Source organism: Lepidochelys olivacea, assembly GCF_965140295.1.
Source record: "Lepidochelys olivacea isolate rLepOli2 genome assembly, chromosome: 9".
NCBI lineage: Eukaryota > Metazoa > Chordata > Testudines > Cheloniidae > Lepidochelys > Lepidochelys olivacea.
Window position 1 is genome coordinate 61,906,066 of NC_140419.1, and position 13,226 is coordinate 61,919,291.

Genomic DNA, 13,226 nt, shown 5'->3' on the forward strand with positions numbered 1-13,226 from the left:
TGCTGGGAAGGTGGCTGCTGAACAGCTGAGCAACTGGAAATGACTCTGCAGATTTTGCCTGTTCTAAAGATTTTCTGTTTTGACCCAGACGATTCCAAGTTCTTGGAAGCAGTGCAGACCTTGGTGACCTGGATAGAACGTGGGGAAGTGAACAGGCGGAGTGCAAACAACTTCTACTCCATGATCCAGTCAGCTAACAGCCACGTTCGCAGATTGATGAACGAGAAAGCAGCCCATGAGAAAGAGATGGAGGAAGCTAAGGAGAAGTTTAAGCTTGCTCTCTCAGGGATTCTAGTTCAGTGTGAGTAGTATTTCTGCACTGAGTGTTGTTCATGTATTACTGGGAGATTTTTTTGGTTTTGAGGGGGTGCAGCAAATTCAGCAAGACCCCAGAAAATATAATCACCATGGCTGGACAAATACAGTTAATTTACAGATATATGTCATTTACCTCCATAAAATTCTGGTGTTTCATGGATGAAGCATTTACACACAGGGGAATGAACTCCTCATTTGTTCTCTCTTAAATATATTCTGTTAATTATTCTACTGTAGCAATACCCAACATTCTGCACCTTTGTGTGCAGTCAAGGTAAGTCCCCAGCAGCCCAGTGCCTCGGTGCAATATTCAGGATTGACTCACCAAAGGTAGGATGTAACAGAATGTTTTCAAAGTCCTGTTTTGTAGAAAGAGGCTCCATAAATAGGAGATTAAATCAATTTCTCATTGTGACGTAGGACCAAATTTTAAACTAGTGCCTTTTGCATTTGGTTTTCCTTTCATGCTTAATCTTGATTCAGATTTTTTTCTATTCTTACCATAAACAAATATGGGCATTGAATCCAGGAGATGCAGTGTTTTCTGCAGAGTAAGTAGTAATAGAGAGAGCAGGAAGTGTTGTGTAATTAGTCACAGACAGATCACGGGCAATCATTAAAAATTCACGGAAACCCGTGACCTGTCCTTGACTTTTACTAAAAATACCCATGACAAAATGGGTAGCCTGGGCAGCTGAGGAGGTTGGAGGGGGAAGGGAGGCAGGGAGCTCCAAGGTCCCCCCCGCTGCAGCTGGGAGCTGCCGGGGTTCCCCCTGCCACCTGCAGCAGCCTGGAGCTCCGTGGATCCCCCTGAGGGCAGCAGTGGGAGCAGTGGGGGTCCTCTCTGCCGCCCGTGGGGTCCCCCCTGCCACTCGTTGCAGCCGGGAGCAGCGGGGATTCCCCCTGCTGCGGGTCCCCCCTGCCGCCCATGGCAGCAGGGAGCAACAGGAGTCCCTTTTGCCACCAGCGTGGGCGGGGAGCGGCAGGGCCCCCCCCGCCGCAGGGACCCCCTGCTGCCCTTGGGGGAAGGGAGTGGTGGGGGTCCACCTTACCACCTTCAGCGGCCAGGAGCAGTGGGGATTTCCCCTGCCACTTGGTCCCCCCTGTTGTCTATGGTGGCCGGCAGCGGTGGGGAGCTGCAGGGTTTCCCCCCTGCCACTTGCGGTGGCTGGGAGCTGCGGGGGTACCTTGCAGTTCAGTGCCTCCACACGTGGCAGGGGACCTGCAGCTCCCAGCCGGCGCTGGCTGAAGTCACAGATGTCTTTGGAAGTCATGGGTTCCGTGACCTCTGTGACTAAATCACAGCTTTAGTAATTAGTCATTATAACACACCCATTAGTATTCTTATTACAGCTGCACTGGTTAGTCTAAACATAGAGTACACGGAGTTTTATTTCATAAGAATCATGCCCACTACAGCAGGCCAAATATACAAAGCCAATTCTAGCTGTGCTTCTTGTTGTGAGGAGAATTCTACCCCTTTGCAGGGGGAGATCACATACTTCCTTTAAAAACTTCTCCAAAAATTGGCAGGAAAAATATTTTGAAAGAATGACTCCGGAGCCCTGGTTTGACAGGTGAGTGTCCAGGGAAATTAGAGCTTCCTGGTTTTGTTGCCCTGTGGTGGAAGACCCTTCCCTGTGCTTATTTGGGTGGTGTGTTATAATGTCCAGGTTATGCGTCTGTGCTTTGGGACTGAAACAGTGGCACAGAAGAACGCAAGCTACACAATCCTTCCATTCTAAAGAGTGCGAGACCCTGTTCTGCTGGATTCCCAGGAAATCCTCTGTTTGACTTGTTGGCTCCACTTATACAATGTATGCTTCGTGCATTTAACCCTATCTCACTTTTGTTCTGTTGAGAATGACTCTGGCTTCCCCAGTTGTTAATAACTTGAGAGACACTTTGGCTCTGGCCTTCTGGAGTCCCTTCTTTCCTTTCTGGGCACTGAGTCCCTCCTGAGCATGGCCTCAGCACAGTACAGTGTTATAACAAAAGATTAGCCAAACCACCTGCCTGATTCCGCTCTTTTACTCCTTTACTCCTCTCGTTTGCATTCTCTGGATGATATTCTGGCCCGATTTGACTGCTGATTTCACACTACAGTTGAGCAGATAGTGGCTGTGTACCATTCCGCCTCCAAACAAAAGGCTTGGGACCATTTCACGAAAGCTCAGCGTAAGAACATCAGCGTGTGGTGCAAACAAGCCGAGGTTGGTAATTTTTTATTGTGTTAGATCCTACAGAGTACAGTCTATTTCTTAACAGGATATTGATTTTAAGTTTACCTGGGCACTTAGTAGCACTGTGCTCACATGGACAGAAACAGCCTTAATGAAATGGTGCAATATGGGCCTTACTTAGATCATCTGCTGCAACAAAGGTAATAAGTATTCCATTGGTGTCTCTGACTGGAGAAGGATCCTTCATATGCTAACACAGCCCTAGTAACGATAAATTGAGCTCTGTAAGCCATTGGTATTGTGTACAAGAATAACTGTTGGGCCATGGTTTCTATTGTGGTATTAGAACTGTAAAAATTTGTGTACTGGTGTGGAAACTGTGTGGAGTCACCTGAGAGAGAATCCTAAAAAGGACTACATAGTTCTTTATCTAATCCTTGTAACAGTCTTTAGAGGTGCAAAGTTTAAAGCTGGCACAAATGCAGCAGGTCTGATGAAGGACATCATTATACTTCTGTGTCTATAGAATGTAATTAAGGTTATGTCTTCACTAGAGACCTTACAGTGACACAGCTGTACCGCTGCAGCTGTGCAGCTGTAAGGTCTCCTTTGTAGCCACCCTGAGAGCTCTCCTGTCGGCGTAGTTAAACCATCCTCAATGAGCGGAGGTAGCCATGATGGCTGGGAATTTTGCCAGAAGCTGGGAATGGGTGAAAGGGGATGGATCACTTGTTGATTACCTGTTCTGTTCATTCCCTCTGAAGCACCTGGCATTAGCCACTGTTGGAAGACAGGATACTGATCTAGATGGACCTTTGGTCTGGCCCAGTATGGCCATTCTTATGTTCTTATGACGTAGTGCTGTCCACACTTCCGCTTCTGTCAGTGTAACTCAGTGGTTCTCAACCTATTTATCATTGTAGTCCTCAGGCTGAGAACCACAGCGCCCCCCGCCCAAAGATCCCTCCACAGAGCGGGGCCGGGAGTGGAGCCCTGGGCGCAGGGACAGGCAGCTGGACCCAAGGCCTTGCTGTGCAGGGCTGGGTAGCTGCAGACTGGGTAGCTGCGGGCAGCTGGAGGCTGGACCCTGCCATGGGTGACTGGGCAGCTGGGACCTGGATTTTTTAGCACACAGCCGGGCCGTAGCTGTATGCTAATTGGGCCGCATGCAGCCCGTGGGTTGAGAACCACTGGTGTAACTTATGTCAGTCAGGGTGGTGTTTTTTCACACCGCTGACTGACAAAAGTGCTAATGACAGGTTTCAGAGTAGCAGCCGTGTTAGTCTGTATTCGCAAAAAGAAAAGGAGTACCTGTGGCACCTTAGAGACTAACAAATTTATTTGAGCATAAGCTTTCATGAGCTACAGCTCACTTCATTGGATGCATTCAATGGCTAATGTAGGCATAGCCTAAGTTTACAGTGTAACAGTGGAATTAATTTGGGTTGTGGTTAAAACTGCAGTTCCTTCTAAATGAGAATAAAAGATGAGAGAGACAAGGTGGGTGAGGTAATATCTTTTATTTGACCAGCTTCTGTTGGCAAGAGAGAGAAACTGTCAACCTTACACGGAGCTCTTCCTCAGTCCTGAAGAAGAGTTCTGTGTAGCTCCAAAGTTTGTGTCTCGCACCAACAGAAGCTGATCCAATAAAATATATTTCCTCACCTACCTTGTCTCTCTCATATCCTGGTACCAACACTGCTACAACACTACAAACAATAAAATATGAGGCAGAAGAGATCTGTTCTTATCTGGTCCCTGTATGAAGCAGTGCTGCACCTTCACAGTTTAGTTCCAGAAAAATTAAGATCACTGAACACTTCTTTTTATGGAAATGATATTCTCCCAGGATTTGGCTCTCAGTTTCTAAGGATGGAAAACTTGTACACTGCAACCCATTCTTCCATCAGACCACTGGAAAGGGTCATAACACTAGATCCCTGCCTGTAGAGTTCATCCAGCTCCTCTTTGGCATGCCTGAGGAAGTGTGCAGGAGGGGACTTTGCTATAGTAAACCTTGTAAGGTCTGCGGGAGTGGCTGCAGAGATCTGCTACACTGAGGAGATCTGTAGGCATGAAGCTCCTCTCCTGAAGACCTCATAGAATAGCGCTCCTCCCACACTGAGTCCCACTCTTACTCCTCTCACCTAATGAAGGCTGATGTCAAAATTGGTGTCTTCCAAACTATTATCCCCCCAGGGCATAAACAGTGATGTAGAACATGCAAATAATTCAGTTATTTTCAGATAATGAAACTTAAAAAGAAGTCTGCGTCTAGATTTAATCATATCCTCAAGTGAATCAGTCATCAAGTTTCACAACAAAGACATTTATCAGCTGCAGAGATCCAGGTTTGTGAATCGAAGTTCAAGAAGGAATAATTTTAAAATACTCCTGCCTCTTACACTGAGGAGTGGAGAAATTTGTGAATTCACAAAGTGCATTCTTTATTCACAGAGGAAGTGCTGTAAGTTTGGAAATCATCTTTTATGTTTGAAAAATAAAGTAATTGAGTCCCTGCTAATCTCAACATAACCTTAACCATGGAGCTGCCCTGGCAGCTGCATAATGAGCAAACTCTGCCCATGCGGGGAAGTACAATGCTGTATTAATAAGAGACTGCAACTTGGGTAGATATTTGTAGCCATTGTTTACAAAATTCGGATGATGGAAGATAGGGTATTGACTAATCAAAGCTTGGGACGCAGAGTCAGGAGATCTAGGTTATACACTCCAGTCTGCCACAGACCTGCTGTGAGGCCTCGAACAACTCATTACATCTCCAGGTCTCAGTTCCCTGTTAGTAAAATGGAAATCTATCTGCTTCTGTGGCCCTAGCAATTTGGTATCTGGACACATCACAGTCATTAATGAACTGATCCCTGAGGAAGGGATATACCAATACTATCAACACTACCATTTTACACATGGGAAGCTCAAGCAGAGAGTAATTAGGTGGTTGCCCAAGATCACACATGAACTTTGTGACAGACAGGACTTTTGTCTTCTGAGTCCCAGTTCAGTGCTTGAACCACGAGACCATGCTCCTCCTAGGATGCTGTCAGGCATAGTTAAATCCTTTGTGACCCACAGAAGGAAGGGGACAGCAAGGTGCAAACTGTTCTTCTCTGAGGTCCTGGTGCTAGTTGTGGAGTGTTCCTGTAGAGCATTTTCTGTGTGACTTACTTGTTGGTGTTTGACTGGAAGCAGTGGGTTTAGGGCAGAGCAGGATGTACATGCTGGCTTGTCATGGAACTTTGGCATTGATATAGGTTGCCAGTACACCCTCACAGCCTTCTAAACTGTTAACTTTATTCAAGTTTAGAAAGACAGGTGCTGGCCACTGGCCAGCTGTGTGTTGCAGGCGATGGGAAGCTGCAGCAACCCAGCAACAGCATGTTGTGGTGTGTGTTGTCAAAGCTGGCCACTGGGGCTGTGCAAAATGTAAGCACCAATCCAAAAGCAGACAGTGCTCCCCTGGCTTAGAATTGAAATGACAGAGGTTTGCAGCTGTCTGAGAAGATCCAGGCTGGACCCTTCCTCACCCCATACAATTTCCCTGCCAACTATGGCACCTAGGCAGACCGTGCCTCCCACCAAGGTGTCCTACTCAACTCACTTACTATTAGCTGACCAATGGGGATAGAGTTTTCACCCTAAACAAAACTTTTAGGGGAGCCGGCTTGGACATTTCCCCAGCTCAACATCTTTGTGAGTGATGGAGTCACATGTCCCCCATCCTTCAGGGGAGCGTGCAGCTGGGCTGTTCACCTCCCATTTCCGAGCATCAGTACCAAGAAATCCTCTTCAGTACAATTTGCTTCTTATTTTGCAACCATTCCCATGCAAATTGGTGAGGATTCAGAGAATGATTAAAGGATATGAAAATGTACCTTTTAGTGATAGACTCAAGGAGCTCAATCCATTTAGCTTAACAAAGAGAAGTTTAAGGGGTGACTTGATCCCAGCTTATAAGTACCTACATTGGGGAAAAAAATTGATAATGGGCTCTTCATTCTAGAAGAGAAAGACATAACATGATTCCGTGGCTGGATTCAAAGCTAAACAAGTTCTGACTGGAAATAAGGTATAAGTTGCAAATGGTAAGAGTAATTGATCATTGGAGCAACTTACCAAGGGTCGTGGTGGATTCTCCATCACTGACCATTTTAAAATCAAGATTGGATTTTGATTAGAAGATCTGCTCTAGGAATTCTTTTGGGGAAGTTCTGTGGCCTGTGTTATACAGGAGGTGATCACAATGGTCCCTTCTGGGCTTGGAATCTGAGTCTATGAAACTCTCTCTGTGTCCTAGCTGCTAACAGGTGACACAAAGCCACACTGTGCTAGAGTAGGCTACAGAAGCATCTGATTAGACATTCCATCTGGAAGGCTATGTAGCAAAGTTGGTAAGATTTCTGTTTATTGTAGGTATATCTTTTAGACCTAGTTTTTACTCTCAGCTGTGCCTGAAATAACCTTATACAGGCTCTGAGTTATGTTATCTGTGAATAATAGTTATCTCTCCAGCAGAATGACACTTTGGCTTAGGATAAGGGTGGTGAAATGCACAGAACCGTTAATAGCTGTCAGTGGAAGATGTGTGATAATAATTCATGGCCTATGGATGTGCACCTTCCTCTGGGCTAAAGGGTATCATGTGGGGTAGCCCATCTCTCTCATATTTTGCTTTGCCCGGATTGTATGATAGACAGACCTATCATTGCAAGACCGCCTGCAGCAGGGACCAAAATTGTGAGTTGGCAGCACGGCAAAAGGAATCCATAGAGTAAGGAATCCTCTCCCATAAGGGGTGTTGCCTGCAGTCTCAGAGTCTGATGGGCACACGGGAAGTGTCATGGATGGAGAATCAAGCTAGAGGGATGGATGGTGACAATTATTCATTTTTCTTATAACTAAGAACCATATAATCAAACTGGCTGTGTCTAACTGGTCAGTTTACAACCTCTCTAACTCTTCGTCTTAATGAGGTCACTAAAAGGCTTTGGGAAATCTTGTTCCATTTCACCTCCCATAACTGCGGGTAGCCCTCAAAGTCAGAATATAGAGGATATGTAACAACAAACGTTACTCTTTTTGATTTAATGTAATGTGTAACAGCGACAGAAGGCTCTTTGCAGCTATGTTTCTGCTTCGAAAAAGTGCAGTCTAACCTACCCCTACTGAGGTCAAACTTAATTCAAGTGTATTTCTTGTGCTATACTTTGACATTAAACCATGGTATCATTTCAGGTCAGCCCTGCATACTATTTGTTACACAAAAGGCTTTATGCAACGTGGGAGTGAAAGACCCAGTGACCTAACCTACTGAGAAGCATTATTTTTGTGTAGGGGGACGTTGCTTAGTTATCATAACATAAGCAAGTCATAAATCACAATAAGTCAAGGAGCTCCACGCAGCTTCACTGCAATGGATGGAGATTCTGATTCACAAATGAGCAGGCTGCCAGAAATTCTGTCATCAGCCTGTCACCATCATGTGAGAGTATCCATAGGAAGGTAAAATCCTGACAACACATCATTATTTTGCAAATTAAATAAATGCACATCTAGGCAAAACCATGAATGCAGGTGAGAGAGGATTCACATTAATAACATAGTTTAGCACTAATGACCCTAATTAACATGTTGAGTGATTATTTAGGTATGAATGGTTTGCTTGGCAAAAAATAACCTCTTGGCCTCCTGTTGAACTTTTCGTACTCATTGTGATTTTATTGTTTTATTTACATCATAAACACAAAATACGCTGAGACATGCTCTTCTAAACTTATGCCTTTAAGTAGTATTAGTAGCTAAAAGCCCGTGCCGTCACAAAATAATCCACCATCTATGTCTCCCTTATACAGCCAATGAAACTGTTGCATGCAAATTAGCTGTGGAGTAAGGGTGCTGATTGGTTCAATTACTTTTGATATCACAGTTACACACTACATCGGGGTGGGCAAACTTTTTGGCCCAAGGGCCACATCTGGGTATGGAAATTGTATGGCGGGCCATGAATGCTCACAAAATTGGGGGTTGGGGTGCGGGAGGGGGTGAGGGCTCTGGCTGGGGGTGCAGGCTCTGGGGTGGGGCTGGGGATGAGGGGTTGGGGTGTGGAAGGGGGGTCAAGGGTGCAGGCTCCAGGCAGCACTTACCTCAAGCAGCTCCCGGAAGCAGCAGCATGTCCCCGCTCTGGCTCTTATGCGGAGGCGTGGCCAGGTGGCTCTGTGCCCTGCCCTGTCCGCAGGCACTGCCCCTTCAGCTCCCATTGGCTGTGGTTCCTGGCCAATGGGAGCTGCGGAGGCAGTGCTTGGGTCGGGGGCACTGTGCGGAGCCCCTTGGCTGCTTCTTCGGATAGGAGCTGGAGGGAGGACATACCACTGCTTCCAGGAGCCAAGCAGAGCCATGGCATGCACAGAGCAGGGCAAGCCCCCAACCCCGCTCCCCGGCTGGAGTGTGGGAGCAGGGCAAGCCCCAGACTCCACTCCCCAGCGGGAGCTTGAGGCCCAGATTAAAACATCTGAAGGTCCAGATGCAGCCCCCGGGCCGTAGTTTGCTCACCCCTGCACTATGCGCATTTGTCATCTTGTGTAATACTTTGTCTATCCTATGTAACATTGATAAATATTTACAATAGACACACTTGTATCATAATTACAGGAAGTGCACACTAAAACACACAGCTTTCAAGAATAAAAACTCATCCTGCTCAACAGATAAAGCAGCCTAGAATACAAGCCGTACATGTGTGGCTGAGCAACTCTGAGGTTATGTTTGTAAGCATATGGAACCCTTGATGAAGACACAACAAGTCTCTTGTGCGTATTTTATAGACTGGACTAAGGGACTCGGAGATGAGCTTTCTCTTTATTACCAGTTCTGCATAGTGTCATGGAAGGGCATTTGTTTTTGTTTTTTCTTTCATGAATGCTACCTGGTGGCTGGTTTTTATGCAGGAAGGCACAGTTTATCTGTGAGGGAGAATCTGTGGCTCATAGATTATTCATAGATTTTAAGGCCAGAAGGAGCCCCTATGATCATCTGTAACTCACCCAGTAAACTCTGTATCATGCCCATAACTTCTGCGTGAGCCTATGACATTATGGGGTTTCACCCAGGCCAATAAGGAGTTGTCGCCGCTGCCCTGTATCTCTGGGTGCTTTTGTGCTGTGCTGCTTTGGTTCAGAGCCCTGACACCAGCAACCTGTTCACAGAACAATGGCTTCACCATGACTTCCACCAGCCAGGCTACTCTTTGCAGGGTGACACCAATAGCTTCTTCAGTCCTACGTCTCCTCAAAACCGTCTCCCTTGCAGTGTCCAGTCCCTCTCACTGGAATCACACATCTATAATTTATTACATGCTGCCCTCACATAGATCACTCAGTAATATCAATGAACGGCATGTTACCAGTTGGCATATGATACCTCACATAATACTCTTTAGACACAGATTATGACAATGGGGTATTGGGGCAATGAGTGTGTCAGGCCTGATGTGAGTTATATTATGGTGTTTTCTCTGTCCGTGGGCATTGAGGGACTCCCTGGCTCACAGAGCTATAGTAGCTCTCTTAGAAAGCCGGACTTGTATTAATGCCTTCCAGTGATGGAGAATCCACCAGGTCCCAAGGTAGGTTATTCCAGTGCAGCAAGAGCATAAAACAAATTAGTTTTGATGTTACATTCAATAAGAGGGGCTGCTGTATTTTTTGTGTATTATTCATCCTGGATTTAGTTACTCTAAATAAAGCTGCCATAGCACCAGAGTGCTACAGAGTTAGGTCCTGCTTTCAGTTGAGCTCAACAGACAGGTTACAGTGTAGTGTGAGGATCTGAGAGGTGGCTTGGTGATTTTGTGTATATTTTGGGAGTCATTGCAATGGCTGGGATCAGGAATAGGCCCTATTCAGTAATTCGCCTATGAGGGCCTGCTGGTGCCCAGAACTGCTAAATGCTGCTGCTGAGTACAACTACTGAAGGAATCAATACATGCTGGCAAATGGGGGAACTTTGTAGGCCAGGGTAGCTACCTAGCTGCCAAGCATCTTCCCTTGCATAAGGTCTCTCTTAAGTACCTGCACCCTACAGTCTCTCCGGCTCCATCCTCCAGAGCTCCCATTTTGGGTGCTGGCCAGCCCTGTCCCAGAGCTTGCTATGCACCCTGGGCTATGCTGGCTCCTCTGCGCCTCTCTGGCTTCAAGGCCATCAAGAATGTTAGGTATTAAAGCGTGTGAATTAATGCATTTGGGAAGATTTCCGTGCTGATTCCTGTTCCCCGTCACATGTACCATTGGATCAAATGCTTGACAGAGGCCCTTGTTTGTAGCCTAGCCAGCTCTGGCTCCTGAACTTCATTGCACTGTCATCTCTGACTGACTAGCAGGGTCAACATTCATTCCTGTCCTTTTCATGGTACCTTTCCTATGGCTTCCCCTTTGCACCAATCTGAGAATGTTTCTGTTTCCCACGGCTTGGCTGCTCTTTTCATGGGTAGCCAAACATGAGTAGAGAGAACGCTTATTGGCTCCAGGCTCTTGTGGTAAGGTTGCCTCTTGTTTTGCTTAGTAAATGAGACTTCTCTGCCTTCTCTACAGTCATTATTTATGGGACACTCAATCTTAGCAAAGCTCTTTCTGGTAAGTTGGCATTAGGAGGGGCACTTTGCAACCTCTGATGGACTCTGGTAAGTAACTTTGGCATCCTAACACCTGAACACATTTACCCATCTCTCTTCCTGTGTGGTTCCTGTATTGATATTGTGCCCTATGACAGAACCCTGGGTGTGAATGACACTTTTCAGAGAGAATGTCAGAAGCTGGGAATGGGCGACAGGGGAATGATCACTTGGTGATTACCTGTTCTATTCATTTCCTCTGGGGCACCTGGAATTGTCAGAAGACAGGATACTGGGCTAGATGGACTTTTAGTCTGTTCCAGTTTGGCCGTTCTTATGTTCTAATGAAGCTGCTGGACTGGCTTCTCCACTGTCTTGCACATGGCGCAGGCAGACGTTTACTCCTGTGCAAAGTGGGAGTGAACCGCTACCATTCTGCCCCAGTACAGGTGCAAATCAGTACAAGGCCAAAGACAGTCAGGCCTATGGCCCTGCCCTGAGGAGCTGCAGGCTAGGCTGGCTCTGACATCACATGATGAGAGCAGAGGTGAGGCCAGGCAAGGGCGAGGCGGAGGCCGGTTGGCACACAGTCCTATTTGGAGCCTGGTTGTGCCATCGTGCTTCCTTTCCCTTTTAGCTCCAAAATCTTCCTTCCCCTTTTAGCTCCAAAATCTGAGGACAAGTTCCTGACAGAGAGTGGAAAGGAGGGAGGGAGGGTTTGATAGAGGAACAGGAAGGCTGCATGGTGCACAGGCCCAGGGAGGGCATTTCAGGCACAGGAGACAGAATGGGAGCATGCTAAAAAGGATAATGCACAGAAATCGGAGCAGCATGGCCCAGAGTACATGTGGGAATGTGTCCCCACCTCCCTCATGTACTCACAGCTGCCCCAACTCTCTCTGCAAACAGGCTTCCCCCCTGCATCATTGTGCAGGTACAAAGGGCCTCCCTTGGCTGTGGACTAAAGAGGCTGCAGTAAGAGGTTAGCATAGGTGTAAAACATTCACGCTTGTGGGTCATTTGTATGAAACCTCCCATGCAGTGAGCGAAGAGCTGGCTGTATTCTGACTTGCCAGCTTTAGGCACCATTGTCATATCTCCTGGGTATCATTTGGCTGTGTGGCTGTCAGGAGGCTTTGGTACCTTCCACAATTGGGAAAGGCTGAATGGACACAGTGGTCCCGCCGTCCGCTGAATCCTCAATGGAGCTGTAGTAATGGTTCGTGGCTCCATTGCTCCAGCTTCACGTTGGTGGAGCAGGGGTGAAAATACGACCCCCTTGAGTGATTCACCATTTCCTCCTGTGAGCAGCTGGACATCAGCAGCTCATACAGGTGATGGCTCAAATCTGATTCCTGGCTACCTCTCAGCTCCTTAGCAGTACAGTACAATACAAAACCAGAGAAGAGGCTTCTCCCAGCTTGCAGCACCGAAAGAACTGGCACGAAACCACTTCATAGACCTGCTTTACAACCTGGGCAGGTGTGAAGAGGATGTATGGCATGGCAGGGCAGTGCGGGGGGAGGGGCAGGGCAGGGCTGAGCAAGGGTAATAGGGGAGGGACAAGGTGGGGCAGTGCTGAGCAAGGTGCATGTTGGGGAAACACTGGGTGAGGGCAACAATTCAGGTAGAGGGCAGTGCTGGGTGAGTGTGCTGGGGAAGTGGGTGGAATATTTTATGCCAGGAGTGTTTTACAATGTGAATGGTCTTTGCTGCTATGTGTTTGGGGCAGTGAAGTACTCCTCACATGCTCTTTTCTGGTAGCACTGGGTCTGTTCCTTGCAGACTCTTTTAAAACAAATGAGTGGCTTGTAACCTTACATTGAAAGATCTTCTGTTTAAACCTTAGGAAATCCGCAACATTCATAATGATGAACTCATGGGTATTCGAAGAGAGGAGGAAATGGAAATGTCTGACGATGAGATAGAAGATCCCTCAGAGACGAAAGAAACAGAAGAATCAGGTACAAACATTTGCTATGGATGATAAATATATCTGCATGTTGTGTCTGGACTGTGTGAATTCCTTGGGGAGCCCCGAATGATAGGTTCCTAGCTGTGGAACTGAGCCAATTACCTAGTCTGAACAGTGGAGCTTCTAC

General features: G+C 46.8%; 1 protein-coding gene across 5 annotated transcripts in view; it reads left to right on the plus strand.

Moving 5' to 3' along the window:
• The window catches only part of ENOX2 (ecto-NOX disulfide-thiol exchanger 2), a 138,260-nt gene that overhangs the window by 94,978 nt on the left and 30,056 nt on the right, over window positions 1–13,226 (plus strand). For all 5 annotated transcript variants that reach the window (XM_084639940.1, XM_084639938.1, XM_084639939.1 and 2 more), the window contains 3 exons: window positions 89–301; window positions 2,425–2,531; window positions 12,974–13,088. In XM_084639940.1, the coding sequence (XP_084496066.1) occupies window positions 89–301; window positions 2,425–2,531; window positions 12,974–13,088 (435 nt within the window). The remainder of the gene's footprint in view (window positions 1–88; window positions 302–2,424; window positions 2,532–12,973; window positions 13,089–13,226) is intronic.